This window comes from Canis lupus, chromosome 16, assembly GCF_011100685.1.
Source record: "Canis lupus familiaris isolate Mischka breed German Shepherd chromosome 16, alternate assembly UU_Cfam_GSD_1.0, whole genome shotgun sequence".
Taxonomy (NCBI): Eukaryota; Metazoa; Chordata; class Mammalia; order Carnivora; family Canidae; genus Canis; species Canis lupus.
The window spans coordinates 55,986,365-56,014,027 of record NC_049237.1 but is presented as its reverse complement, the minus strand read 5'-3'; the positions used below and the strand labels follow the sequence as shown (position 1 = coordinate 56,014,027).

The window sequence follows — 27,663 nt, the reverse complement described above, 5'->3', positions numbered from 1 at the left end:
GTGGCCACAGCCTTCAAGAAGCTCTCAAACTTGCCAAGAACAGTAGATAAATAGGTATGACATAGATATGAGTATAGAATTTGCTGGTAAAAATTAAGGCTTGTAATTAGGAGTTATCACATGGAGTGCCCTTGAAGACTGTGGTTTTGCTGTAGGAGACTGTGGGCAAAGAGAAGGCAGCCTCAGTGTTGGGAACACACTTGGGCAGGTGGAAAGATGAGTGGAAAACCCAGGCTGAGAGCCTCATATCTATGCATGAATCCCTATGTAACCTGTGTCATAGATGCATAAAGTTTTTCTATTTTCTACCTAAAATCATTTCTAGTACAAGCGCGTACAGGCAATACACTTTGGAAGCACCCTGTGATGCTTGACCTAGACAACGTAAAAAAGGGACATTTTTAAATTATTAATCTATACTGTCTTCAAAGTGACATTGCTGAAATTTGTTATCCAGCTGTCTTTCATGGTCTCTAATATTCTGTGAGGAGGCATAAAAGAAAGATGGGTTGATCCCATGGTCCAGTGTGTGAACACTCCAGAAGGGATATTTATTTAAAAAAAAAAAAAAAGTTTCTCTCAAACCTATACCAGTATAGCTCCAGAGGGTAGTTGGATCTTGATCTAAAATAGTTAACATTAAGATTAAATACAAACATGTATTGGAGAGTTTAGCTCAGGATCAGGTCACCCCAAAGCATGCTGGCTCTGAGAGCAGCACCATGTGATGAGTATAGAAGCACATAGCATTGCATTTAAAGCTATAAGGAGTCTCAGATCATACATATTCTAGGGCATCATTTTGCAAAATGCAGATTGGGACCCATTACTGGCTTGGGAAATCCATTTAATGAGTGACAACATTTTTTTAAATGAGAGAAAATTAATTAAATAGGGTAAAATAAATGAAATATGGGTGTAAGTTCATAGCAAGGACTTGGCACATTGTAACAAATACCATGATCGAGAGTGATGAGTGGTGGAAGAAAGGAGATGGAGCGGCATGGGGTATGCACACATTGTTTGACAGCTCACTCGTTAGCATGGCACTTGATTTTCTGATACAGGATAATCAATTTGATCAGCACCATAAAAGTTGAACTTAGGTGCAGGTTATCTTTTTATTAACATAGGTCATGGTCAGTTGAGAAGTGTGAGGAAGTATCCTGTATGGGCAGAAATAACTAAGGTTCTTCAGAAGGGAAGAGTATCAATGTAGTACTTTTCCATAATAATAATCTCTGTAACAATAATCACAATTTAATTGAACTGGTACAAGTAGCCCTTAAATGAATCATTTATTTTTAAAAGGAAAAAAAAAAAAGAATGATAAGATGAAAAGCGCATAGTAATTTTCACCTTCTGCTGGTGAACCTAAAAATGTTAAAGTGTCAATTTTTAGAAAAACATGGACCCTAATAAGTACTCTGATTTCATTGGAAACTATTCTGTAATGAAAACAGTTGCACTTTGGGGGAAATATTGAAGGTAATTTAAAGGTATAGTTTGTCACATGTGCAAAACATTCACATATATGTTTACTGATGTCCTTGCAAATGAAACCCTAGGCTAGTCACAATGTAAGGCACCTGAAAACACAGTAGGCCAAAGTCACTGAGGGATGAAAAAATCATCTGTACAGTTTTCACATTTTTATTTATTTACACACATTGATGGAAATCTTGTTATCGTCACTTCATTTCATATTTGTGAAAAGGAGATTGTGGCTTCTGCAGCTGCTAAAAAGACTATTCTTCCTGCAGGTATAGATTTGTTATGTGTGGTTTTTAGGACAAGGCCATTGATAAAAAGCTATCCCTTTCAGGGTCTGTACTTTGGCAGGTCATTCAGAAACAGTCCATTTACAACTCTAGTGTCTGAGTGAGATATTTGCCATTCAAGTTGACCCACACTGCTGTTGTAAGTTACGTAAAACTGTAGTTTGTTAGGTGTGTTTGACAAGGTGGTTTTATGAAAGAAATGTGTTGTTTAAATTGAGTATCCTATAAAACTAGATACACAGTATTGGAAAATTGTGTGAAATTGTGAAAATTCCCCAGATTAAATTGGGGAAAAATGTGAAAGATTTAAGTGAAAAAAAAATGTGAAAGACCACATATGCAAGAGTAGCCAGAAAATACAGCAAGCTTCAGGATGGGTGGAATTACTGTTTTATACATTGTCCCCCTTTAACATACAAAGAAATTTCGCCCTATCATGGATGATCAAAAGATGTAGGGAAAGTTGTTGGTTGTATTTCAAAGCAATTCCAGCTGACTGAGTATAACAAAGTTAACTTGTAATAAGTGAGAACATTAAGCAGTGTATCTAAACCTGAGAATAAGATTTATACTTCTCTAGGCAAGAGGCAATATGATTTGGCGATTATTTACAAAGATGATACTCTGGTTACAAAACTGACTTACTTAACGAATAATATCAGTGTTAATATCAATAATATCAGCATATGAAATTGGAAATGTAAGGAAGGAACAGTTTTCAGTTCCAGGCTGCATTCAACAAACTGGACATGGCCCAGACAGTATTGTTCTGGCAAGCAACTAAAGTAGTCATTCAGCCCCCGTATCTTCCCATTACTGCAACATCATTAAATAATAGAACATTATTAAATAAAACCATCTCAATAAAATGAAATTGGAGAGATTGTTGCATTTCCATTTTGGTCTCAAACTTTTATTTACTACTCTGAAGAAGAAAAAAAAATTGAAACCTAAAGAAAAATACTTGAATTAAAAAATCTATTTGCTTTTCAAAACCCTCAGTCATGAGTTAAACTTGTTACCCAAAGAACAGAAAGAATTATTTCAGCTGAGTTCCCAATTAACAGGAAACAATGATTGTAAGATAGTAACTTTAAGACAAGAAGTTTGTTGGTTTTTTTTTGGTTGAGAATAAAGAATTATGTAATTGAAATTATGTAGCTGTGAAATACAGTACCATTCTCCGTGTCACACATACAGCAGTCTTGGTTAGAAACAGGTGAATAAGCACACTTAGCCTCATAACATCCTCAACTGCAATAAGCCTTTGAAAATCCCCACCGATCACCTCAACCTGTTTTTGTATTGGTTTTCTTGGGATTTTTGTAGATCTTATTTAAATATGAACAATATATTTATTATTAACTTCTATTTTTACTTGACCATATTCTTAAGAGTAACCATTGTATCATGACATGCGCATTGTTTACAGTTTAAAGGTAGTTTTCTGGCTGTGGGTCATTCTGCATTGGAAACAACGAAGTTCCCAGAGGTGAAGGAGCTATTAAAATGCCTAGGCCAGTGTTACTTTTACTCCATGATACTGGCGTTATTTTGTCATAGGTTAATTTGTGCAGTACTGAGGTAGAGTTTGGGGAAATCACTGGAAGAGAGACTCTTTAAGGGGCCAGAAGATGAAAAAATGGAAGACTGGGTTAGAAGGCATAGCCACTTCCATATTTCTTCCCATACCCACTCTCGACCTTTCTGAGGTGTCTGATCCTGACGCTACATATTAAGAAATCTGACATTCTGGAAGCCGTGCTTACAATTAATAGTCACATGAAATAGGCTTTCAGATCCAGAAAGTGTGAAATTCTGAGTTACAGATTTTTTGTGTGTTTTTATTACCTGTTCTTATCTTGCAATTTGTTTATTTCACTGGTCTGATCCAAAATCTGTTTTTCCAATTTGTTGGTGGAAAGGGAATGTTCCAGAAGCTGAAGTTCAAGTCTTGTTGTCTGATTTAATACCTAAATGTAACAAAATAAAATTCCCATTTGTCATTTTTAAAGTTACATATAACTTCCTTTTAATTAAGTCAGCTAAATTATAGGAAAACATAACTAAAGCATTTTTTTATGTACCCAAGTATCTTATTTTGGCATATTCTTCATTTTCGGAAAGCGCTTGTAGTCCTGGATTGCATCAGAATGTGGGTTTTTTTTTTTTTTTTTTCACCGTGTCTTTTTTTGGAAAATCTTTAGTAGTTCTGGACAGTGGTATTTGTGTCAAATAATATAATGCTGTTCTTCTTGTTTTGCCATGTTTCAGCCTTTCTTTTCACACGGTGAGACAAGTGGGCATAGTGGGCGTATAAATGGTCATATTTAATACATCAGAAGTTGTTGGTAAATGGAAAAGGTTCTTGGTTCCCCTCGAAACTAAATGTTGTTCTCTTATTTATCAGTAGACGACATGATTAGAAGTCACATGCTTTCATTCTATAAAACTATAGCTCATTTTTAACCTGAAATTTCCTAGTTTGTATTCACATGTTTAGCTTTTTGTTTTCTGTTTCTCTTTTTTTGATTTAAAAAATATTAACCAAATAAGAAACAATAATACATCACTATGAAGTAGGAGCTCAGTTTTGCTTCATGGGCCTCTCTGGCCTACGCCATATGCAATATCTCTGTTCCCATTGTGTTCTAACAACTTTGAGGATGAATTCCTTGGCGTTTGGCTGCCTTCTAGCAGGAAGAGTCTGTTACTCACATCCTCTGGGTCATGGTTATTCAGGATGTGACATCACGTGTAAGCTTAAGGCAGAATTGTTGCCCAAGAATAAGGGTCCTTGAAAGAACCATTGTTTGCTCAGGGTCGGTGTCATTCATAAAAGGCTTGGCTGGGTCCCACTGAGCAGCTTTCAGGATAGCCCTGTCCTTAGTCAACGCAGGAGGAGTTCACACATTCTTATGAATGAGTGAAGGCGTTGGCCAGCAGAAAGGTTGGGTTTTAGTATTAACACCTGGATTATAGATTTGGCCTACATCTCCTTTGGGCCCAAATACTCTATATTGGTTATTGCTAAAGGGAACTGGCCGCTTGGGTCTTTTATTCAATTCCTAAGGGCCATAAAATGAGCACAGTGGGCCAGAGGTGGGGAGGATGGCATGTAGGTCCCGACTGACCCAGCATCAATGGTGAAGTTTTCATCACGTTCCCAGAGCCCCCCAGCTGCAGGTGACTGCCTAAATGATCCAGGTCAGGTGGTTGCCTGTTGCCTCTAAGCTCTCAGACCTCCACCTATCTCTCATTGTCCGGTTGAATAGCCTCTCACTCTCACAGGATATAGGAATCTTCTAATCAGAAAATGTTGTGTTTGGATTTAAACCCATTTCACACAGTAATTGCTCAGCAGTGCCGTATTAGGTTTGGTGCGTAATTCAGTCCCTTGACATCCTTAGGTTCAGCCATTTTAATGTTTAGTTGGACGTTATAGGCTGTTTTCTTCTCAGTCATCTGATTTTCCTCTTATCATGGATCATCTGAACCTAGTTTCACAATAGATTTTTTTAAAAAAAATCACGTGACCCAAAGCTCAATAAAAAAAGCCTGCCTCACACAGCATTGCCCTATGTCTTACACTTTATTTCCACTGCCTAAAGATATAAGAAATGTTACACTCCCCAGACATTTTTTGGATGAGCTCGATTTCCCCACCAGTTTTGCTGTCAACAGGCAAGGGATGTGAGTTGAGCATTATGATTTATTTTAATGATTAACTGTGAATATATTGATACATTTACTTTAAAATTTTTATCTTTCTGTTTTTAGCTTTTATCACCTTTTGGGATTACAGTTTTCATACCTTGTGATCCATCATGTAATACAGCTATATTTTTCCTACATTGTTCTAATATTGTGGAAAGATCTCGTAAGAAGTAACTTCTTATTCTGTCCTCAGATAAGAATCTTTTATTCTCCTACCACTTTCCTCATGTTTTCCCCTACTTTATCCAGCAGTTCTTAGGGAGACAGTATAAGAACACTTGTACCATCCTAGATGTGATCTTATTACAGCTGGGAGGCTTGTTGTTTCCCTTACATCATATCCCCTTCTGTTCATGTCTGACATTTCTTTTAGCTGAAGTAGCATATAGGAATAATACGTTGCAGAAGTTATTTACTATTAAATCTTTCTTTCTCTCTTTTTAAGCATTACTTACAACTCAGGGAGGTACTGACTTCATAAACCTATAAAGAAGCCAGAGTTAGGAATCAGAATGTAGATTCAACAATGAAGAGACTTGAACTTGGAGCATCTTAATAAATTCCACCCATAGTCCTTTATCTCACCTGGAGTATTCTTTTTTTTTTTCTTTTAAGTTTTTATTTATTTATGAGAGAGAGGCAGCATGGGAGGAGGGAGGGGTCCAGGGGAGGGAATTGCAGACTTCCCACTGAGTAGGGGGCCCCACGTGGAACTCGATCCCAGGACCCTGGGATCATGACCTGAGCCAAAGGCAGATGCTTCACCAACTGAGCCCCCCAGGTGTCCCGCACTCCCATCCCCACCCACTCTGTCCCAGTGGACTATTCTTATTCAGTCACAGGTTGTGTGTCATTTGGCATGACTTGATGAATTTTGTTTTGATGTTTAATGTCTTGGTGTTATCATTTTGTTATCTTCATATTCCTCTCTCCTACTGCTATTAATCAGCAGCTCGTAAAATCTGCGAGCTAAAAGAGTGCAGCCAGTCTAAGACCCAGCCCTCACTTTACAGTTAAAACCCCCGAGGTCCACAGAAGCGGGTGCCTTGCTCAGATTCACTCACCCCGTTGATGGCGGGGCTCGAGCCATCAGGGAACTTGAGGCCTTCTGCAGATGGGTAAGCCCTCGGTGCCACGACCACTGCTGCTTGTAAACTCTTTGCCACTTTGTCTATAAACTTATGCCACAAATTGTTTTCACAGTTCTTTGAGATTTGGTTGTATCTTAAAAGTTAGATTGAAGAACAAAGTTTCTTACACTCTCCTTCGGTGCCTTTCATTTCTCAAATGCATGAAACAGTTAAGAACTTATCCAGAAGATACCCAGCGAGGCAGAGGGGCACTTATCATGTAGCTGTCAAGTATGCATCATATGAAATGACTCACAGGTCTTTAGTAGAAAAAATATAATTTAACCTCAGTATTAAAGATGAAAACAGCCACCTGGGTGGCTCAGTCAGTTGAATGTCTGACTCTTGATTTCCACTCAGGTCATGATCTCAGGGTCATGGAATGGAGCCCCATGTCTGGCTTTATGCTCAGTGGCGAGTCTGCTTGGGATTCTCTCTCTTTCTCTCTCTCTCTCTCTCTCTCTCTCCCTTTTCCCTCACCTCTGCCCTCCCCTGCCACCTCCCTCTCTAAAATAAATAAATAAATCTTAAAAAAAAGATGAAAATATGTTTCCTGATTTTCAATTCTTATCTAACTACAAATTTTTATTTTCATATCATTTTTTTTCCTGCTACCTTCACAGTTTCTTCATTTTCCCACTATTGAATCAGGTAACCATGTGGCTCAATTTCTTGCTAGTAGCTAATCTAGCTGGACCATTACACGTTTTGTTTTAGTGCTTACTTGTGCTTCGACATCTGTTAACTTCCGTGTTTGCTCTGCTGTTTGATTTAGTAGGTTTGTTCCAATTTCTATCATCACGGCAGTCTGGTTCTGTACTGCATTCTGTTGCATCTCTACCATCTCTTTCTTCATGTTGTCCTGTATGTAATTCTCAAGCTGGAAGATAACATGTATCAGAAACACAGCGGACAAATGATCAAAAACCTCATCCCTCAATATTTTCCCTTTCCTTTAAAAAAATCTTTTGGAAGACCTGTGCCTTGCTCTAATCTTGCTGGTTGGTTGGTTAGTTGATTGGTTGGTTGGTTGGTTGGTTTTCTCACTAGCAGTACAATGCAATGTGATTTTATGTTGACTTAAAATCTGGCAGCTTAGTCACATCATGTGCAGGACAGAGTGATGTTTTTTGGTTTTTTTTTTTTTTTTTTTTTTTTTTTGTGATGGTTGTTTTTGGTCACCTCTAGAAGGCCACACCTTGGCCGGCAGGGGAAGCAGTGAGGCCCCAGCTCAGAGGTGGGCAGAGGGTGGTGCTGTCAGCAGGCACGTCAAGCTGCAGGTCTGTCCACGTTCGGCAGAACAGGAACATTTGATTCTAAGAAGCATCACTGTTTCTCTCACATTCTAGACTCGTAGTTTCTTGAAACAGAGACTTTTTTTTTTTTATTGGTGTTCAATTTACTAACATACAGAATAACACCCAGTGCCCGTCACCCATTCACTCCCACCCCCCCGCCCAAAACAGAGACTTGGGAAGACTAAGATAGAGTATGAGGAATGGCTCACCGTTGGATTACCCCATCACTCACAGCATCACTCAGTCCCGCGTTCTGCAGGCACCTCTGCTTGTCTTTTACCTTGTTCATCACACATGGGACCCATTAAGTCTTTCCTAACATGTATGAGTTTTCACAAGTTCATCATGTCAGGTGCCAGGCAAAGTCATAGTCCTGCTCTAGGACCTTCATCACTTCACATGCTGGGTGTGTGGGCAATGCCAACTCAACACAAGGGAGTGAAGAAGCTAATTCCACTGCTGTGGGCATAGATACCTATGTCTTTGGCAGTAAGATCACGTCATTAAATATAAATGTGGGATGTCCAGTGTGTGGGAAAGAGCATGGGGGCTTTGGGCTGTGGACACTTGCTCTCCTATTCTTCCTCCAGTCTGGGGATGTTGCTTAACTTTAGGGGTTCCCAGTGTCCTCCTGTACCAAACAGTGTTTCTGACTGGTCAGAGAAATGTTTGAAGGATCAGCTAAGCCCTGCTTTTACAGTCACCGTGTGCATATATAACGTTGGATACTTAAAAAGTAATTTCCTTTCATTTTTGTATTGCGTGATCCTCCGGTAGGAGCCACAATTCTACTCATTAACCCAAAGTACAAGTTCACGAGGACAGAAAGCCCTATTTTTATTTTTTTTCTTCATAGTTATAACTGAGAATTTTTTTTTAATTCAATCAAACAATTGAAAGATGAGTTTAAAACTGCTTGTAATGCCTTTCTTTAAAACTTGTAATTCTCTGCACAGAAACCATTCATAGAACCAGTCACCAAACATCGTTTCTCCTACAGTCTTAACCACGGAGTAATTCTGTACTTCTGCCTGTAAGAGTGAGAAAGCAGAATGGGGAGGGTAGTGTTTCTCCCTTAGAGTCCAAGGCTTCTTGGTTGGTGCAACTTATAAACTGTGCCTTGGGAGATATTATATAAGTCTCAGGATTGGTACTAGAACTGTGGGTTTACTGCTTGCATTTCTTGCTTGCCATTGACTCTGCCCCTCCACCGTGCATGTCCCATCTCCCTCCTTGTCGTTATGGCCAGGGGTTAATGGGCGCTCCCTGGTTCTCCCAGTCACCGGGCAGATAGTGCGAAACCTGACCATTCCTGCAGCTTCATCACTTGAAAAGTCTCACAGGTGAAGCCTTTGCTTCTCCACATGAACCAAAATAGATTAGACTACTGTAAAAACATGAAATCACGTGCTATTCCTTGACAGTCCAAGAAATATCTCTAATACCAACTTCATAAAATCCGAAGAGTGAAACCCTTGTGAAGCCTGAGTTAACTAGCTGGTTGATAACTAGCCCAAGCATTTTCGTGGCTACGTTCTTTCTTAATTTATGCTTCCTCCCTTCCCCTGCCTTTTTAAAATTTTAATTTTATGATTTGAAGAGACAATTTATAAGAACTCGACAGAAGTTTATTTCTCCTTTCCGTCCCTCCCTCTCTCTCCGCTCTCTCTCTCGTTCACATACTCTCTCACACACGCAGACACTCTCCCTCTTTCTCATCACCATGGGAGTAATAGAATTTTTGAGGTTAAAGTTAAAGCTAAATAAGTCATCCAGAGGAGTTGTCTTAGTTACTCTTAACACCCAGCAAAGATAATATTTAGAAAGACTTATTCTGGAAAGTTTGGGCTTATTAAAGATATGTTCAAGCTGGAGTTTGGTTCAAGTCCATACTCTGAAGTAATAATTTATAAACTAGTGTAATAAAGGTCTTAATTCCCTTATTGATTTTAGTACTTAAGCACTAAAATAAAAATGATTTGGTCCGTTGTCACTCTAAATCATATAACCAGAGGAGGAAAGGGGGTCCTTTGGTCCCTCCCCCCATCCTAGAACTACAGGGTCAAAAGTGGTTACAACCATCAAGACACATTTGAGAAGCTTATTTATAATCTGACATTTTAAAGTCAATTTCCCATTTAAAATCAGACTCAAGTACTTTAAAAACCATAAAAGACCCAATTTTTATAAGTAGAAAATTTTAACATTATTACCATAATTTTTTCTAAGCTTGAAAACAATAGAATACAGAACGCTTTTTAAGTCAGTATTTTTCAGGCTTTGGGGACGACAAAGTGCATGCACGTGGTGGGTGTGTGGGTGTCGTTAATGTTACATGGAAGCAAATTACAGATACACGTATGCGTGTGCTGCGGGGGTACCTAGAGCGCTTATGTCCACAGTATACATGCAGATAGTGTCTGTATAGGGTATATACAACTCAGTAAAGTAAAATCCTAGAGGATACCCAGTATCTCATTGAGGTCTGGGGGACGAATGAGGAACAGACAGTGATATCAAGAAGTAGACATTTTTGGGGGATGCCTGGGTGGCTCAGCAGTTGGGCACCTGCCTTCGGTTCAGGTCTGATCCCAGGATGTGGGATTGAGTCCCACATTGGGTTCCCTGCAGGGAGCCTGCTTCTCCTTCTGCCTGTGTCTCTGCCTCTCTCTCTTGGTCTGTGTCTTTCATGAATAAATAAATAACTATTTTTTAAAAAGAAGTAGACAGTTTTGTGTTGATTCCCAAAAAGGTTTGTGCTCTTACACTTGAAGCAGTGAAAATAAGATTTTAGGAGAAATGGGTGCTGTGACAACTGAGTACTCTTTCACAACAGAGAAGCCGTACTTAGTCCTCTTCCTTCTTTCCTTATTTATTGCCCAGGAATGTATTTCTGTTTAGTATCACTTGTTTTTTACTGCCTGCAACTGAAGCCCAGAAATATAGAAATCTGCCCAGTGCCATTCTGTCCTAGCGTAAGGAAGACTTTGTTCAAGGGAAAATGTGAGACAACTGAGATCTCCTCTGCCCCTGTGGGCAGTGTCGTGCTCCACTCTCCTTGGGCAGCCCTTTCTGTCTTTGTCATCTGCACTTAGCTGCTTTTCTCAAAACAGTTCCAAGATACTTGACCCTCCCCAGGGAGGAGATGGGGTTCTTCCTCCTTTCACACGGGTGGCTTCACACACTCATGTCTTGCAGGAATGTTTGACGTTGCCCTCATGTCAGAAGATGATCATGTGGTGATTCCGATTCATGGGTCCAAGTGCCTCCCAAAAAAGGTCCCCCTTACAGTTTGAAGGATGGTGTGCACGTTCATTTTGCCCCCTTCTTAAATCATTGGTCTAAGCACTAAAAATGTAGGTCCTTGAGCTGTTTCTCTCTCCTTAGAGCTCAAGTAAATTATCTAAATTCCATGAACATTTCAAGGCTATCACTGTCATTGTAGTTGCATGAGGTTGTTGCTCAGTATTGGTTTGATTTATTAAAAAAGAGTGCACCCTAAGCATAGCCTTTCAAGTTGGCAATGCATTGGAGTTCAAGCAACCAGAGTAAACTATTTTAACATAGACAGATAGATAGATAGATAGATAAGATAGATAGATGTAAAATATATCCCGGGGTTTTTGATTACTCCTCCAACATTTGGAATGATTAAATTTGACAGGAAAAATAAGTTTGTTTGCAAGGTAACTATGGCAGATTGATTACATGTTAAAATGCTTCCCTTGCCACATTTCATCTCACCAAGATTATCATCATCATTTTTTCGACCAAAAGGAAAGTAATCTTGAAATTGGCTGGGGAAAGGAAAACACAGATAATGTACGAAAACTATCCCCAACTTCGAGATTGTGATCTTGGTCCCGTACCAACTATATAGTCCTCGGTTGAGAGGTCTTTTCTTTTTAAATAAAGCTCCGTGTCCTGATAACCTTTTCTAACTAATTAGTTTTTGTCCTCTGAATGCTCTAATTTCCCTAGGAAACCAACAAATTGCAGGAGGTTCCACTGCAAACACTTTATCGCTAGCATTTCAACGTAGAAACAAATTACTCTCTTGCACACACACGCACCCTCAAAGAATGTTTCTTTGCTACGTCAGGACTCCCTCCTGACTCGGTCCCATCTTCCTACCCAGTGTTCAGCATCCTCTTCTGTGTCTGGATGGTCACAAAGCCCCTAACTGCACACAAGTCACCCCTCCCTGAGTGTCGTGGTTGCTCGGCGGCTCACATTACTCCCTCATGGTCGTGCCTGTAAGATGAAGTGCAGATTCCCTCACTTGGCAGGCCCATACTCCTTCCCATCTGTCCTCTCTAGTCTCGGCCTGCTTTCCTCCGTGCACCTTGCCTCCTGGCTACGCCAGAGCCTTAGGCTACTTCAACCTCCAGCCCTTGCCTGCCATCTGCCTTGGCCTGAGTCTCCTTCCCCCTTCCACGGTTATACACTGCCCCATCGCATGCCCTCCTCAAAGGCCTCCATGGTGCTGCTGGGTTGCCTTTTAATACCAAAAAAACATTCTGTACTTGTTTCGTTGATTTTTAGATCTCCTCACACTACAGATTGATGTTCTTGTTTGCTTGGGATATGGAAGTTGTGTGTGCCCACACACTCTCATAACAACACGCAAAGCATGTGCTCTTAAAATTAGCTTGAAAACTTGGAGGCAAGATTATTAAATCCAGGGATTTTCTGTTTGGAAGGCTTTTGACCTAATGTTCTTGGTTCCCTGTCATGAAGAAACTGAAATATCTTTTGAGGTTTCGGACAGAAAAGTGGCAAAATGGGCTTTCTTCCTGCTCCTTATAAAGTGTGTGGGGGTGTGTGTGCGTGTGTGTTTAAATCTAGGGATTCTACTTCCTAAGTGCTCAGCAGTATTTAGGGTGATATGTGGAGGTTAAAGAGGAAAAGGCTGAGGACTCATGACCCAAGCACATCTTTGTCCTCTGAAACACTAGGAGTAGTCGGCAGGCAAATATGCTGCTCATACACTGGAGATAGTGTTCAGATGCTCCGTCGGCTGGAAAGGTCTCCTGTTTCCTCTTCGTATTGACGCCATACTTGAATTTGTCCAGCCTAGAAAAGTCCATACCAAAGCCGTGTGCCTACCATTGACTGTCTGTCATTTCAGTCCTTTCTCTCCATGGCCGGAGTTAGGCGCTTAAGGTTTTCTAGGATGTTAATAAGCAAACCTGTCTCCATCAGCATCACTCCATGGAGCCCACCCCACAGAGGCTCTTTCAAGTACTTCCTATAACTAATTTGTTCTATCTTTTTAGCTTGTTTCTATTAATAGTTTATGAGTGACCCTTTGTTATTTGATACTGTGTCTAGATAACCCCTTTCTTATTGAGGAAGACACAACGAGATGGAAAAATATTCCATGCTCACAGATTGGAAGAATTAATATTGTGAAAATGTCTATGCTATCCAGGGCAACTTATAGGTTCAATGCAATCCCTATACAAATACAAGGGACTATCTTCAGACAGTTGGAACAAATCATCTTAAGATTTGTGTGGAATCAGAAAAGACCCCAAATAGCCAGGGGGAATATTAAAACAGAAAACCGTAGCTGGGGGCATCACAATGCCAGATTTCAGGTTGTACTACAAAGCTGTGGTCATCAAGATAGTGTGGTCCTGGCACAAAAACAGACACATAAATCAATGGAACAGAATAGAGAACCCAGAAGTGGACCCTCGACTTTATGATCAACTAATATTCGATAAAGGAGGAAAGACTATCCACTGGAAGAAAGACAGTCTCTTCAATAAACGGTGCTGGGAAAATTGGACATCCACATGCAGAAGAATGAAACTAGACCACTCTCTTACACCAGACACAAGATAAACTCAAAATGGATGAAAGATCTAAATGTGAGGCAAGATTCCTTCAAAATGCTAGAGGAGAACACAGGCAACACCCTTTTTGAACTTGGCCACAGCAACTTCTTGCAAGATACATCTATGAAGGCAAGGGAAAGAGAAGCAAAAATGAACTGTTGGGACTTAATCAGGATAAAAACCTTCTGCACAGCAAAAGAAACAGTCAACAAAACTCAAAGACAACCTACAGAATGGGAGAAGATATTTGCAAATGACATATCAGAGAAAGGGCTAGTTTCCAAGATCTATAAAGAACTTATTAAACTCAACACCCAAGAAACAAACAATCGAATCCTGAAATGGGCAAAAGCCATGAACAGAGATCTCACAGAGGAAGACATAGACATGGCCAACAAGCACATGAGAAAATGCTCTGCATCACTGGCCATCAGGGAAATACAAATCAAAACCACCATGAGATACCACCTCACAGCAGTGAGAATGGGGAAAATTAACGATACAGGAAACCACAAATGTTGGCGGGGATGTGGAGAAAGGGGAACCCTCCTGCACTGTTGGTGGGAATGTGACCTGGTGCAGCCACTCTGGAAAACTGTGTGGAGGTTCCTCAGAGAGTTAAAAATAGACCTGCCCTACGACCCAGCAATTGCACTGCTGGGGATTTACCCCAAAGATACAGATGCAGTGAAACGCCGGGACACCCGCACCCCGATGTTTCTAGCAGCAATGTCCACAATAGCCACACTGTGGAAGGAGCCTCGGTGTCCATCGACAGATGATGGATCAAGAAGCTGTGGTCTCTGTATATAGTGGGATATTCCTCAGCCATTAGAAACGACAAATATCCACCATTTTCTTTGACGTGGATGGAACTGGAGGGTATTATGCTGAGTGAAATAAGTCAATCAGAGAAGGACAAACATATGGTCTCATTCATATGGGGAATATAAAAATTAGTGAAAGGGATTATAGGGGAAAGGAGAGAAAATGAGTGGGAAATGTCAGGGAGGGAGACAGACCATGAGAGACCCCTAACTCTAGGAAATGAACAAGGGGTGGTGGAAAGGGAGGTGGGCAGGGAGTGGGGGTGACTGGGTGACAGGCCCTGGGGGGCACTTGATGAGATGAGCACTGGGTTTTATGCTATATGTTGGCAAATCGAACCTCAATAAAAAATATACAAAAAATAAATTAAAAAATTTAAAACAGATTATCACGTTATCTCAAATAAAAATAGTTTTACTTAACTACAAAAAAGATAACCCCTTTCCTATTTTCTCTGGTCATAAAGAGACCAAAAGTGCATGTTGATGACTATGAGCGTGAAAACGTGTTGGGGAGTAGAGCTGCATGCATCAGTCAGTGCCACGCTGAAGTTAATAGCTTGTCCCCCTCCTCCTGTGACTGACAAAATTTTAAATAATTTGAATACAGTATATCTATGCTCCCTTAAGCCATATTTCTTTACTTAATCTGTGAGTGTAACTACATATCTCTCTTCATTATTTAATTGGGGGTTTTCATCCCATAAGCTCGCATCTCTTTGCCTCTTTGCATGTTTCCCTCAGGAGAGAGTATATTTTTCCCCTCAAAGCATCCCAGTCATTTCCTACTGATAAAATGGCTATTTTTTTCATCAGTATCAGCTATTTTACATATACGTCCCTCTTAAGTACGCTGAGGCTGGTATAGTAACATAAATGAATTGGGGCATTTCATATGGGAAAAGGTGCCATGTTTTACATGTGTGTGGCTTTTAAAAGGGTTTTTACGGTACGTGTGTATTTACCCCAACGTTTGCTAGAGCTCTGGCTCACAACACCTTGTAGGTACTCCCGAGGCAGCAGAGCCAATAAATGCAGCAGATATTCTAAGATGATGTGTTTGCTTATATAAAGCAAGAATGGTAATAGCAGTTTGCATCTGCAAGATGGTTTTATATGAATTTCCTTGTATATGAACATATATGTCGTGTACAGGGTATATTTCTTTATATATTAAATCTGTGTTTCTTTATTCATCCATTAATACGGCAATTTCGCTTGACTGTCCTATGCCTCCACTTGGGTGTCCCCCCGACCAGGGCCTAGCCAGAGGCACGCAGGCAGCAGGACAGGCCGGGGCAGGGCGGCTGCGGGGCTCAGTGGGCCCCCACGGTGGCTACAGGGAGCCCGAGAGCCACCCCCCGCCCCCATCACCCGCAGCAAGACAGGGCGGCTCCAGTGCCCGGGGGAGGGGGCACGGCCTCGGGCATGGCCTCAGGGCACGGCCTCAGGCACGGCGTGGCTGCTCGGGTGGGCGCCCAGCCTGGGCCACCAGGCCGGGGATGCTCCGGAGCCCCGTGCCCGCCAGCCCCGGCGCCAGGGCCAGTCTGCCACGGAGGACGTTGCTCCCCTAGTGGCCCGGCCCACGGCCTCCCCGGCAGAGGGCCTGCCGTGTGTGGCGGAGGGCAGTGCCCCAGGCCGGGGGGCCCCCCCGCTGTCGCCGCCATCCCCGCGTCTCTCTCGGGCAGCAGGTGCAGCTCGGTCCCTCGGGCGCCGCCCCGCCGCTGCTCCTTCCTCCCGGCCCAGCCCGCGGCGCCCTGACCCACGGCGCTCAGACGCGCTTCTGGCCATCAGGTGAGGCCTTCGGGCAAACAGGAGCGGGGGTTTCTTCTTCGGTCCAACAGTGTGCACGTGCCTCCCGACGGCAGGTGTTCGGAGAGGGACAGCGGCAGCGGGGTGTCGGGTCTGTGCACGGCAGGCGGCACCGCGAGGCGTGTGTCCCCACGGACACGCGTGCCCTCACACTGGAGACGGAAGCCCACCGAGCTCCGTGCCCCCGTTTGTGCAGCATCATAGACGGGCAGGAGCTGCGGGGGCCGAGGCCCCAGAAGTCAGAGTGTTGACTTCCCTCCTTCCGAGGGAGGCCGCAGGACCCGGGGCCCCAGGCCTAGCTCGTCCCCGGGCGGCCCACGGCCCGCCCCGCGCGCTCACCACCGCACCGAGGTACTTGTGCTCACCTAAAAACAATGTGCCACCGGGCGTGAGCAGTGTTGCTTTTTCACTTCTGTGCTGAAGTATTCAGATCCCAAAGCTCGTTTCCGTCCTTTACCTGCCCTATCCCTGCCGTCCCTTTCTGTCTTCACGGGCTTTGCTGAAATCCTGCGGAGATTTCTAGGGACACGGCAGCGTGATCGTCCTTAACACAGGGTTTTTTTGTTGTTGTTATTTCTTTTTCTCTATAACATGAAATAAATATCCCGTGTCACAATTACTATACTAGGTGGCCCGGAAAGGCAGGAAAGGGCTAAAGGAATTTAAATTATTTTTGTCTTGAAGATGCTTTCAAGGCGAGCTGGTTCTGTAGGAGGCAGGCAGGAAGCCTGTGTTGCTCCTCGCACAGGAGGGGAGGGACGGGGACTCGGGGATGCGGCGGGCTTGCTGGGGGGGGCCGGGGATTGGGCTTGAGTGGCCTGCGAGCTGGGCTCCGCACATCACCGCAGGCCTCCCGCCGGCGCTCCCGCTTCTCCTGCTGTTGCTAGCAAACCCGGAGGTGCAGACAGTTGGGGGGATACCACGGGCAGCCGCTCAAGGACATGGGACTAATCCGCAGGAGCATTTAGCCATAAGGCATTCCGCCTTCCGTGTGTGACGGGCGCCCACCCGCCGACCCGCCGTCAGCAAAATGTACTTTTGTGATATTTTCTCCGTGTGGCCGATAGCCGTCTTCTGACCTATTCACATTTTCTTGCCGGGACATCATCCTGTCCACATTACCGTGGATTAGGATTAAGGGAGGCGACATAGTCTCCTATGCTGTCCTCACTGATTTGACGTTTCTGCGAGCTGGCGTACGGATGCTCCCTTACGTGCGGTGGAGGGGAGCCGCGCGGGCGGCCTTCAGCTTCACCCGCTGACCTTGAACAAAGCCGCCCAAACCACAAACGAGAGTTGCTGCACTGATAGGAATAGCCCCGGGAAATATTTGGGCAAGTGCGGCGTTCTCATTTCCATAAAGCTGTAGCCGCAGCTTTTTTAATTCTATGATTTTATAACAGCGAAAGTTCATGTTTTTGTGAACCATTTAGGAGGGAAAGTGTACTCCCCCACCCCCCGCCTCAAGTCTAATATTAGATTACCTCTAATTTGACCTCTGGTTCCGTCTTTATTCTCACAAGTGTTTAGAGCTGTAAGCCTTTCATATTCATTCACATAACTCAGTGGCCCGTGTGCACGTAGTTTAGGAAATTGTACACTTCCCTGGGCTTTGCAGAAGCAAAGTGATGTTTTTTTTTTTCTTCTTTCTTTCTTAACTCTCATTACAGAATACAAACTGTTTGTTTAATTATGCCATGTTAATTTTTAAATCCGTAATGCATTTTGAAGCATGTTGACAGTTTATTTAAAACCTGATCAAGAGTAGAATTTTTTTTTTTCTAATCAGAAACAGTGCAGCAAAACCAAAACAAGTTTCAGTGCCCAAATTATGTGGCAAGACAGGATGGTATGGTTTGGGCAGCCCGGGGGTCTCAGCAATTGAGCATCTGTCTGCCTTCAGCCCAGGGCCTGATCCCGGGGTCCTGGGATCGAGTCCCACATCGGCTCCCTGCATGGAGCCTGCTTCTCCCTCTGCCTGTGTCTCTGCCTCTCTCTCTCTCTCTCTCTCATGAATAAATAAATATAGTCTTAAAAAGAAAATAGTATGGCTTCTTCTTTTTTTTTTGGACTCATTTTAACACATCTTCATTTCTTGATCTGGAATTCGATAAGAAGCATATTAAGTATGTTTCAGCGTTTACTGTTCACCTCTGAGACGTCGACAGCCAAGTGGGGCTGCCGTTCGCTTTGGAAGACGGGACACGAGCTCTAAGCACATTCCACTTCTGTCTGTGGCTTGCAGCGCGGGGAAACTGTTCCAGAAGCCACACACACAGTGCTCTGGGGATGGCTGTAGTTGGACTCCACGAGAACAGAGCCTCAGCTGGGAACTGCAAATAGTGATTATGACTTGGGACAAATCAGTGAGCTTCTAATTATGCCCCCCCGACCTGAAATGAGCGAGTATCCTCCTACAAAATACATGTTGTATCAGACTTCTCTTTACAAAATACTAGCTTCTGATTCATTTTTAGAGGGAGTTCATTTCAAGCTTTTGTTTCAGGGGCATGCCATTCATGTAACTGGGGGAGTCATTTGCTCTCCAATGGTTGAGTAACAACAGACAGGCAAAAATGGGCCATAAAATGAAGATGCCGCTGCTTCATATGGAATTTAAGTGCATACTATTCTAATTTCTGTAGGATTACCAACTTATCCTAAAGTAACATTTGCGTAAAATTTCAGTCTAAGAAGGAATCCATTTAAATGCAGACGCAGACATGGCATATAGAGTTATACGTTGCACTAAAGTAACCTTTCTTACATACTTACTTGCTATATATAAAATCTGTTGGTCTGTCCAACTCAGGAGGACTTGAGATACGTTTTGTGGCTGATTATATGGTACCAGGTTGGAACAGCTAAATGACATTCTTTAATGAACTTTCCACTAGTCGCTTTCTCACAATAGAATGATTATTTTGACTTGCAAATGTTGATCCTGGGGACTGATTTGAAGTGCTCATGCACTGCAATTCAATTTTTTGAAAATAACGTAACAGGTTACTGCTAAAATTAAATGACATCACAGGCATCATGCAGCAAAAGAAGCCACACACAAAAGAATGCTTTCTGCATGATCCCATTTATATCATGTTCGAGAATAGACCAAACTTATCAATGGTGACCGAAGTCAGGATGATGATTTCTGGGTGGGAGATGTTGGGAGTGGGGGTGCTGGAGGTGGTGCAAGCAAGGTTATTAAGTGGGAAGGAGCAAGAGGGACATTTCTGGGCTGCTGGAAACATTTTATATCTTAATCTCAGAGCTGGTTGCACATGTAAATTCATATTTTAAAAGTTCATGAGGCTGTCGATTTAAGAATACTATACTCTATACACTTCCTGTGTTTTAGACCTCAATAAAGAGGTTTTTGGGTTTTTTTCTAGGAAAGGATATTAAAAATGAAATGTTTGACAAATTTTGCTGTAACACCATGACCCCAGCTGCTATGAGTGATTTTATTTACCTCTGTCTGCAGCTTTCATCTGTTTGTTCCTAAATACCGCCTCAAGAAATGAACTTTGAAGAAGTGATTTCACAGCAACTGCAGAGAGCTATAGATTAAACTGTTCCAGCTGCCCAAAGAGGGTTAAAAGTATTCAGTTAGGTAAATTAGTGATTTCACATTCCGAAACTCAATTCTTTCCGGATCAAGCATAAAAGGCATTTGCTCTTGGAAGACCAAGAAAGAATTCATGCAGTTCCCATTAGTCTAAAAATAAATAATAAATAAATAAATGTCTGAGTCATGGGTTGTATTTTGTTGGAGTTCAGTGGCTTCAAGTGTAGGAAGAAAATGATCTATTCTCTGAATACTTGTGCTACCCCTAGCCCATTGGAATGAAAACAAAATGACTCTGAGAAAAGTGAAATCCATGAATTATTCCATTGAATTTATTCATATTTTGAGTTATTCCAATTCAAGTAGTTCTTGCATGAGCAACCTGATTAAAAACAAAACAAAACAAAAACAAACAAACAAAAAAACCACCTAAATAAAGTGGCTTTGTTTGTATTGGATCAAAGCGGGGAAAAGGTTGTGATTTTTGAAGCTATTGTGGAGTTGTCATTCCAGCACAGATAGTGAGACCCAAAACCACCCCAGGGTGTGAATCCCAGCTCAACTACACACTACCCACCCGGTCAACTTTTTTTAGCCTCAGATTTCTCATTGGTAAAACAGGCATTTAATGCTCACTGAGCTATGTTAGCATAACGATTGGATGGAAGTAATTAGCACGGTTCCCAAACGGTTTGCCAAGGTACCCTGGGCCCCTGCAGCGAACCCAGAGGAGCAGTGGGACGCAGTTTTATGTTCAAGGGAAGCCCCACCATACTTAACACCTGCCAACCACTAGAAGAATTAGTATCTCAACGTAGCTCACAGTTTCAGCGCTATTAGATTATGCTGCTGTGCAAAGCTGGGTTTTGGGTGGTTACTGCTGCAAAAGGCAACTACTACGTGACACTCGGCACGGAATTCGAAATGAGGGTGGCAGTGTCCAAGTTGATTCCAAAGTTTGAGGTGCTGAGCAATGCCTAGCTGGCAAATATAGCCCACCGGTAAATAACTGGTATCACTTACATCTCTAGAACATCTTTATTGACTCCTGCATTTGGTAGGGTGTGCACTCAATCTACTCCCTCTCCTTCCTTCCCTCGGTCCCCATCATGTCTTTAACTGCAATCTCTGTGATTTGAAATGTTGATTGGAACCTCAGTAAATCAAAAAGAACTGCATATTATGTGAGACCTTCCTTAAGACAGGTACTTGAATATTCCTAACTTCCGAAACCATTAAGGGAAACAGCCCCGTTTCTTGCAAGCTAGTTGTTGGGCACCGCGTCCCCTTTCAGGCTGACAACGCTTTAAGTGTAGCGTGCTACGGAGGAACGTTCCTAGAGCCACATGCACGGTCGCCTCTGGCTGATGGCAGTTCGCGCGGGCAGCGGGAGGACAGGACGTGTGCCAGTTTTACAAAAGTAAGGTGGTCCACTTCTGCATGTAATTTGTAGTTTGCATGTTTGCCGTCCTCACTTGTTCAACGTCGAGCGCATTTTATAATGTATAGAAAAGCCAAATTTCCTTGAACACCAAAGCAATTTGGGAAGTAACTTTTCAGTGTGATTCTCCAAATGCTTGCGGTAAAAGTATGAAGGGACTTGAATCATTTTCCCATAATTAGTTTCAGTTCTGGAGGTCTGCCCCTTCTCCCTAACCCTACTGCCTTGCATGCATGCCGATTCCAATGGAAGCTAGTGGAAAATTCCTATCCCCTTTCACTCCACCGCCACGAGTTATAAAAAGCATGTCATTCAGAATTGACTTTTTCTTCTGCATGCTTTATTTTTTACTCACAACTTAAAGGGGGAAAAAAAAAAGTCCTTTCAGGAGATATTTCTCTTTCAATGGGGTGAGGGGCCCAGCATCACTGTGAGCCGCCATGGACTGGCTGACTCACTTCACATCACCGTTAGGGGTCAGATGCTGACATCACCAAGTGCTGTTCCAGGGGCCTACACCTGATGGAGACACCACCTCCTCCTCCTCCTCAGAGCTGCAGGGACTCTCGTTCGCACTAATCACTCACTCATGACTTCAGTGGGAACAGCAGCTCACATGCAAGTGGGAATGAGGGGTGAGGGGAGAGGCAGGAAGTGGGAATGAGGGTGGGAGGAGAGGCAGGAAGTGGGAATGAGGGTGGGAGGAGAGGCAGGAAGTGGGGATGAGGGTGGGGGAAAGGCAGGAAGTGGGAATGAGGGTGGGAGGAGGGGCAGGAAGTGGGAATGAGGGTGGGAGGAGGGGCAGGAAGTGGGAATGAGGGTGGGAGGAGAAGCAGGAAGTGGGAATGAGGGTGGGGGAGAGGCAGGAAGTGGGGATGAGGGTGGGAGGAGAGGCAGGAAGTGGGAATGAGGGTGGAGGAGGGGCAGGAAGTGGGAATGAGGGTGGGAGGAGGGGCAGGAAGTGGGAATGAGGGTGGGAGGAGAAGGCAGGAAGTGGGAATGAGGGTGGGGGAGAGGCAGGAAGTGGGGATGAGGGTGGGGGGAGAGGCAGGAAGTGGGAATGAGGGTGGGAGGAGAGGCAGGAAGTGGGGAATGAGGGTGGGAGGAGGGGCAGGAAGTGGGAATGAGGGTGGGGAGGAGAGGGCAGGAAGTGGGAATGAGGGTGGGAGGAGAGGCAGGAAGTGGGGAATGAAGGGTGGGAGGAGAGGCAGGAAGTGGGAATGAGGGTGGGGGGAGAGGCAGGAAGTGGGAATGAGGGTGGGGGGAGAGGCAGGAAGTGGGAATGAGGGGTGGGAGGAGAGGCAGGAAGTGGAATGAGGGTGGGAGGAGAGGCAGGAAGTGGGAATGAGGGTGGGAGGAGAGCAGGAAGTGGGAATGAGGGTGGGAGGAGAGCAGGAAGTGGGGATAGGGTGGGGGAAAGGCAGGAGTGGAATGAGGAGGGGGGCAGGAAGTGGGAATGAGGGGGGAGGAGGGGCAGGAAGGGGAATGAGTGGGGGAGGAAGAACGCAGGAAGGGGAATGAGGGTGGGGGAGAGGCAGGAAGTGGGGATGAGGGGGGGGGGAGAGGCAGGAAGGGGAATGAGGGGGGGGAGGAGGGGGGCAGGAAAGGTGGGAATGGGGGGGAGGAGGGGGGGAGGAGGCGGAAGGAAGTGGGAATGAGGGGGGGGAGGAGGGGAAGGGTGGGAATGAGGGGGGGGGAGAGGACAGGGAGGTGGGGATGAGGGTGGGAGAGGAAGGAAGTGGGAATGAGGGTGGGAGGAGGGGCAGGAAGTGGGAATGAGGGGTGGGAGGAGGGAGGAGGAAGGGAAGGAGGGGGGGAGGAGAAGAAGGAAGTGGGAATGAGGTGGGGGAGAGGCAGGAAGTGGGAATGAGGGTGGGGGGAGAGGCAGGAAGTGGGAATGAGGGTGGGAGGAGAGGCAGGAAGTGGGGATGAGGGTGGGGAGAGGCAGGAGTGGGAATGAGGGTGGGGGGAGAGGCAGGAAGTGGGAATGAGGGTGGGGAGGAGCAGGGACGGGAAGTGGGATGAGGGTGGGGGGGAGAGGCAGGAAGTGGGAATGAGGGTGGGGGGAGAGGCGGAAGGGGGGAATGAGGGGGGGAGGAGAGGCAGGAAGTGGGGAATGAGGGTGGGGGGGAGAGGCAGGAAGTGGGAATGAGGGTGGGGGGAGAGGCAGGAAGTGGGAATGAGGGTGGGGGGAGAGGCAGGAAGTGGGGATGAGGGTGGGAGGAGAGGCAGGAAGTGGGAATGAGGGTGGGGGGAGAGGCAGGAAGTGGGAATGAGGGTGGGGGGAGAGGCAGGAAGTGGGAATGAGGGTGGGGAGGACAGGCAGGAAGTGGGGATGAGGGTGGGAGGACAAGTAGGAAGCGGGGATGAGGGTGGGGGAGAGGCAGGAAGCGGGAATGAGGGTGGGAGGACAAGTAGGAAGTGGGGATGAGGGTGGGGAGGACAAGTAGGAAGTGGGAATGAGGGTGGGAGGACAAGTAGGAAGTGGGGATGAGGGTGGGGGAGAGGCAGGAAGCGGGACTGAGGGTGGGAGGACAAGTAGGAAGTGGGGATGAGGGTGGGAGGACAAGTAGGAAGTGGGGATGAGGGTAGGAGGACAAGTAGGAAGTGGGGATGAGGGTGGGGGAGAGGCAGGAAGCGGGACTGAGGGTGGGAGGACAAGTAGGAAGTGGGGATGAGGGTGGGGAGAGGCAGGAAGCGGGACTGAGGGTGGGGGGCCATGTGGGAAGCGGCACTGAGGGTGGGGGGCACACAGGAATAAAGGCGCCGCAGCGAGGTTTTCCGGTTGTCAGGGTCTGTTTGTTTCAACCAAGTGTGAGTCATCTCGCCCTCGCTTTGGGACCAGGCACTGCGGTCGCGCTGTGATGTGGCCTTGACTCCTGTGAGCAGCTGAGTGTATCAGAGGTAGTGAGTTCTTGGAAGCTCCCCTGGGCCGGGGGAGTCTGGCTTCAGGCTGCCGTGGCCTTCATGCCAGCTTAAGCTTTGTGGCTTCGCATCTTTGTTGAGGTCCCTCGGCAGAAGGACCTACCCTGGAGATTTGGCTGCTCTGTGGGATTCAGATGATGAGCGGTTGGTTCCAGTGGAATCTTGGCCTCTGCTGCAGTGGCTCTGGGAGTCCTTTGGCCAAAGGAGGTCAGAGTGAGAACTTGATGGCCCAGGATGCCTATCTTGCATCGCAGCGTTCTTCAGGTGTGTGCAGACCTCTTCCTCGACCCTTACACCATCAGTTCCCCGGAGCACGGACGCTTTGGGGAGAAAGTTCATGCCACCCTAGGAAATTTACTGAAAATCTCGGGGATGTGAATCCTCTTACTAAACCTTAAGCCCAGTGGCCGCGAGCTTTCCTCTGGCCCACGTCTGAAAAGCAGCTCTCGGGTCTCCATGGCTGGACGTCTTCGCGGTCCCGCAACTGCCCAGGAAGCAGGGTCAGGCCAGGCCCCACGATAGAGGAGCTGGGCTATGGCACGGGGAGTGCACCTTATGGGTTTTCACAGGGGTGACTTAAACCAAACAGACTGAAGCATAATGCTGTCACAGAGAGATTGGATCCCAAGGACAAACCGTGGTGCTCCCAGACGCAGGCTCTCGTCTGTAAAGTTGCGTGTGGAAGCCCCTCTCTCCGATGCGGCTAGAAAATTGAGGTGTTGTCAGGGAGGAGGTGAAGACCGGGAAGGCCAGAGAAAGTGGTGGATGGCTACCGGACAGACCCTTTGTTTTATCCCCACTCTGTCTTCTTGTTAACCTCCGATGACGGAGGCCACCAAGTACACGTCAAAGAAGAGCCGCCCCCGGCACACGCGGCGTAGATTTCGTTAGCAGGCAGATTGGTCTTGGAAGTCAAGTCAAGGCGCCTTTCAGTCAGGCCAACCGCAGACGTTCCCGAGACACAGTACAGGAAAAATAGTACACGGCCGTGTCCAATTAAGGAGTGTTGACGTTCACAAAAGGACACAAATATCCACCTATAACCATACAGTGAGCACACAAATTGTGTCACACCTAAAATGAAACACTACACAGTAGCGGGGAGGGCCAGATTTTAGTACAACAGCAAGGACGGATCAGAGAAGTAATCAACCAGACCAAAAAAAAAGAATATGTATGGTATTGCCCCAATTATATGAAATCTAAAAGTTAGCGCAATTAGCCTGCGGGGACAGAGGGCAGAAGGGTGGCAGCCTTGGGAGGAAGAGGGAAAGTAGCGCCCCTTCCCGGTGGGGGGCATGGTCTCCGACCCCCCAGCGGAAGCCTCAAGGCACAGATTGCACCAAACCCTATATGCTCCGCGTCTTGCCCTGTACACACACACGACAAAGTTGGACTCTACACGCGGCGCAGTGAGATGTCGACAACAACCGATGGTACAGTAGGACAGTTCTCACGATACGCTCCGTGGAAGTTATGCGAATGTGCTCCCTCCCGCTCTCTCTTCCAAAATCCCTTGTGTCTGGGCTCCCTGTCCTTGTGCTGACGCGGGGTGGTCCAGAGCCTACGTGGTGGGAGGAAGTGAGGCGAGTAGCACAGGCATCGTGACCGAGTGCCAGGCTAATCCTGACCTGAGGACAGGTCAACAGGAGAAGCGTGTGCTTCCAGACCATGGCTCAGTGTGGGCCATGCCGCGGGGTAGGCGAGTCCATCTGCGTGTTGGGCCGCCGTGTGCGCGCGCCCGTGGACTCAGGTCCTGCTCTTTAAGGCTTATTTCGCCCACCCCTTATTCCCACGGGGCTGTCCGTGGAAGACTGGCATGGTAGGCTGAGCACCTGTACCTGCCTGCTCACGGATCCCTTCCTACATGGGACACATAGCCAAGTACGGGCCATTGTCTCCAGACTTCTCTGGCTGAGTTTCGTGATGCTGAGGGTGGCTGCTACCATGTGCACTTACACAACGTCATACGGACGTTTTTAAATCCTTTGGGTTTTACCATTTATGCTAGTGTAGGTTCCAGGCCTGGGAGTGGAAAAAAAAAAAAAAAAAAAGCAAAGCTTGGGAGGCGTTGGAACACTGCCGTTGATCAAAGGGCTTAGAAAGGAGACATACTGCTGACAGCCTAGCGTCTCCATAGCCTGGCATCTCCGCCTTCCTCCGGGGGTGGCATGGAAATCCGAATATCCACCCAAACTGGTCTTCTCTCTGTTTCCCCGTTCCCCGTGTTTGCTCTTATCGTGCTGTGGGCCTGCTTTGCTTTGGGTGTGACTGTCGTGCGTAGGGTCGAACGGCAGGTGTCAGGGGGACACCGTGAAGCCTGCCACTCTCCTGACCCGCACAGGAAGATGTGCGCACCTTTATTTAAATCCTTGGAGAATGTGTGTTATTCTAAGAAGCTCAGAAATAAACGTGATTGTGCCTTTGTCAGCTGGGCACCATGTGATGCCACTCAGAGCGTGAGTTTCTTCCGTAAAGGAGACAGAGAGTTTCTACCTTAAGTGGGCTTGTCACTGCAACCTAAGCGTGACGTGTGCCAGCTGCTGTCGCGATGACGATCGACAGCAGCGACCAACTCCATGGCACCGCCAAAGGGAAAAAAGTGCCTTAGTCCGTTCTGACCCGTATTGACTGCTGTCACATGAATGCTCTCCTTTTGGCAGGAGCTCTGTAGGCTTTTTCAACAAACAAGTGGAAAATGCTGGCATCACAATCATGAGCCAACAGCCCCCTCGTTTTTGAAGAGGTGAGCGAGGGTGCTAGGCTGTCTCCGCGGCCGCTGTGGCCGACCTCTTAGGTCAACCAACTTAGGGGTGTGAGTCTCTTAAAACTGAGATGGACACAGAAAGGGTCCCAGCTCAAGGAGAGAGCATTGTGTATTCAACAAATGTTTTCCCTAGGTCTTTCTCCTCCACAGACCACTTATTTGAATGGTAATGGCATTTTGGAAGGAATAACAGTAAAGGGAGGCGACTTTCTTCACGCTAACACTGTGTGTTGAGGCTGTACAACCTTCATGGCTTGGGGCCGACTAATCATGTGGTAATAAGTAGGTTCTGTGTATTAAACATTGTCCAATTAGAGGAGAAAGCACATATGGATTTACTGTTGTAACCCAGAAGGGGACCATATTTGAAAATATGGACAATTAATCACACATCACAAAATGACCAATGTTTATTTGAGGGAATGATGTTCTGATTAATCTTGATTCTTTAACATGTCACCTAATTATCCCAGCCATTGGTGTTTTTAAGAGCATTTTACTGTTAGAGTTAGGTTAAAACCAATTATGGTTAGGAATTCCTGTTAGTAACA

The 27,663-nt window shown here is 45.4% G+C and overlaps 2 protein-coding genes across 2 annotated transcripts in view; one reads left to right on the top strand and one right to left on the bottom strand.

The window, feature by feature from the left end:
- Positions 1–27,663, top strand: part of MCPH1 (microcephalin 1) — a 233,188-nt gene that overhangs the window by 124,740 nt on the left and 80,785 nt on the right.
- Positions 1–27,663, bottom strand: part of ANGPT2 (angiopoietin 2) — a 53,106-nt gene that overhangs the window by 16,266 nt on the left and 9,177 nt on the right. Inside the window, 2 exon segments of the mRNA NM_001048126.1 lie at positions 3,633–3,754; positions 7,353–7,508. Coding sequence (NP_001041591.1) covers positions 3,633–3,754; positions 7,353–7,508 — 278 coding nt within the window.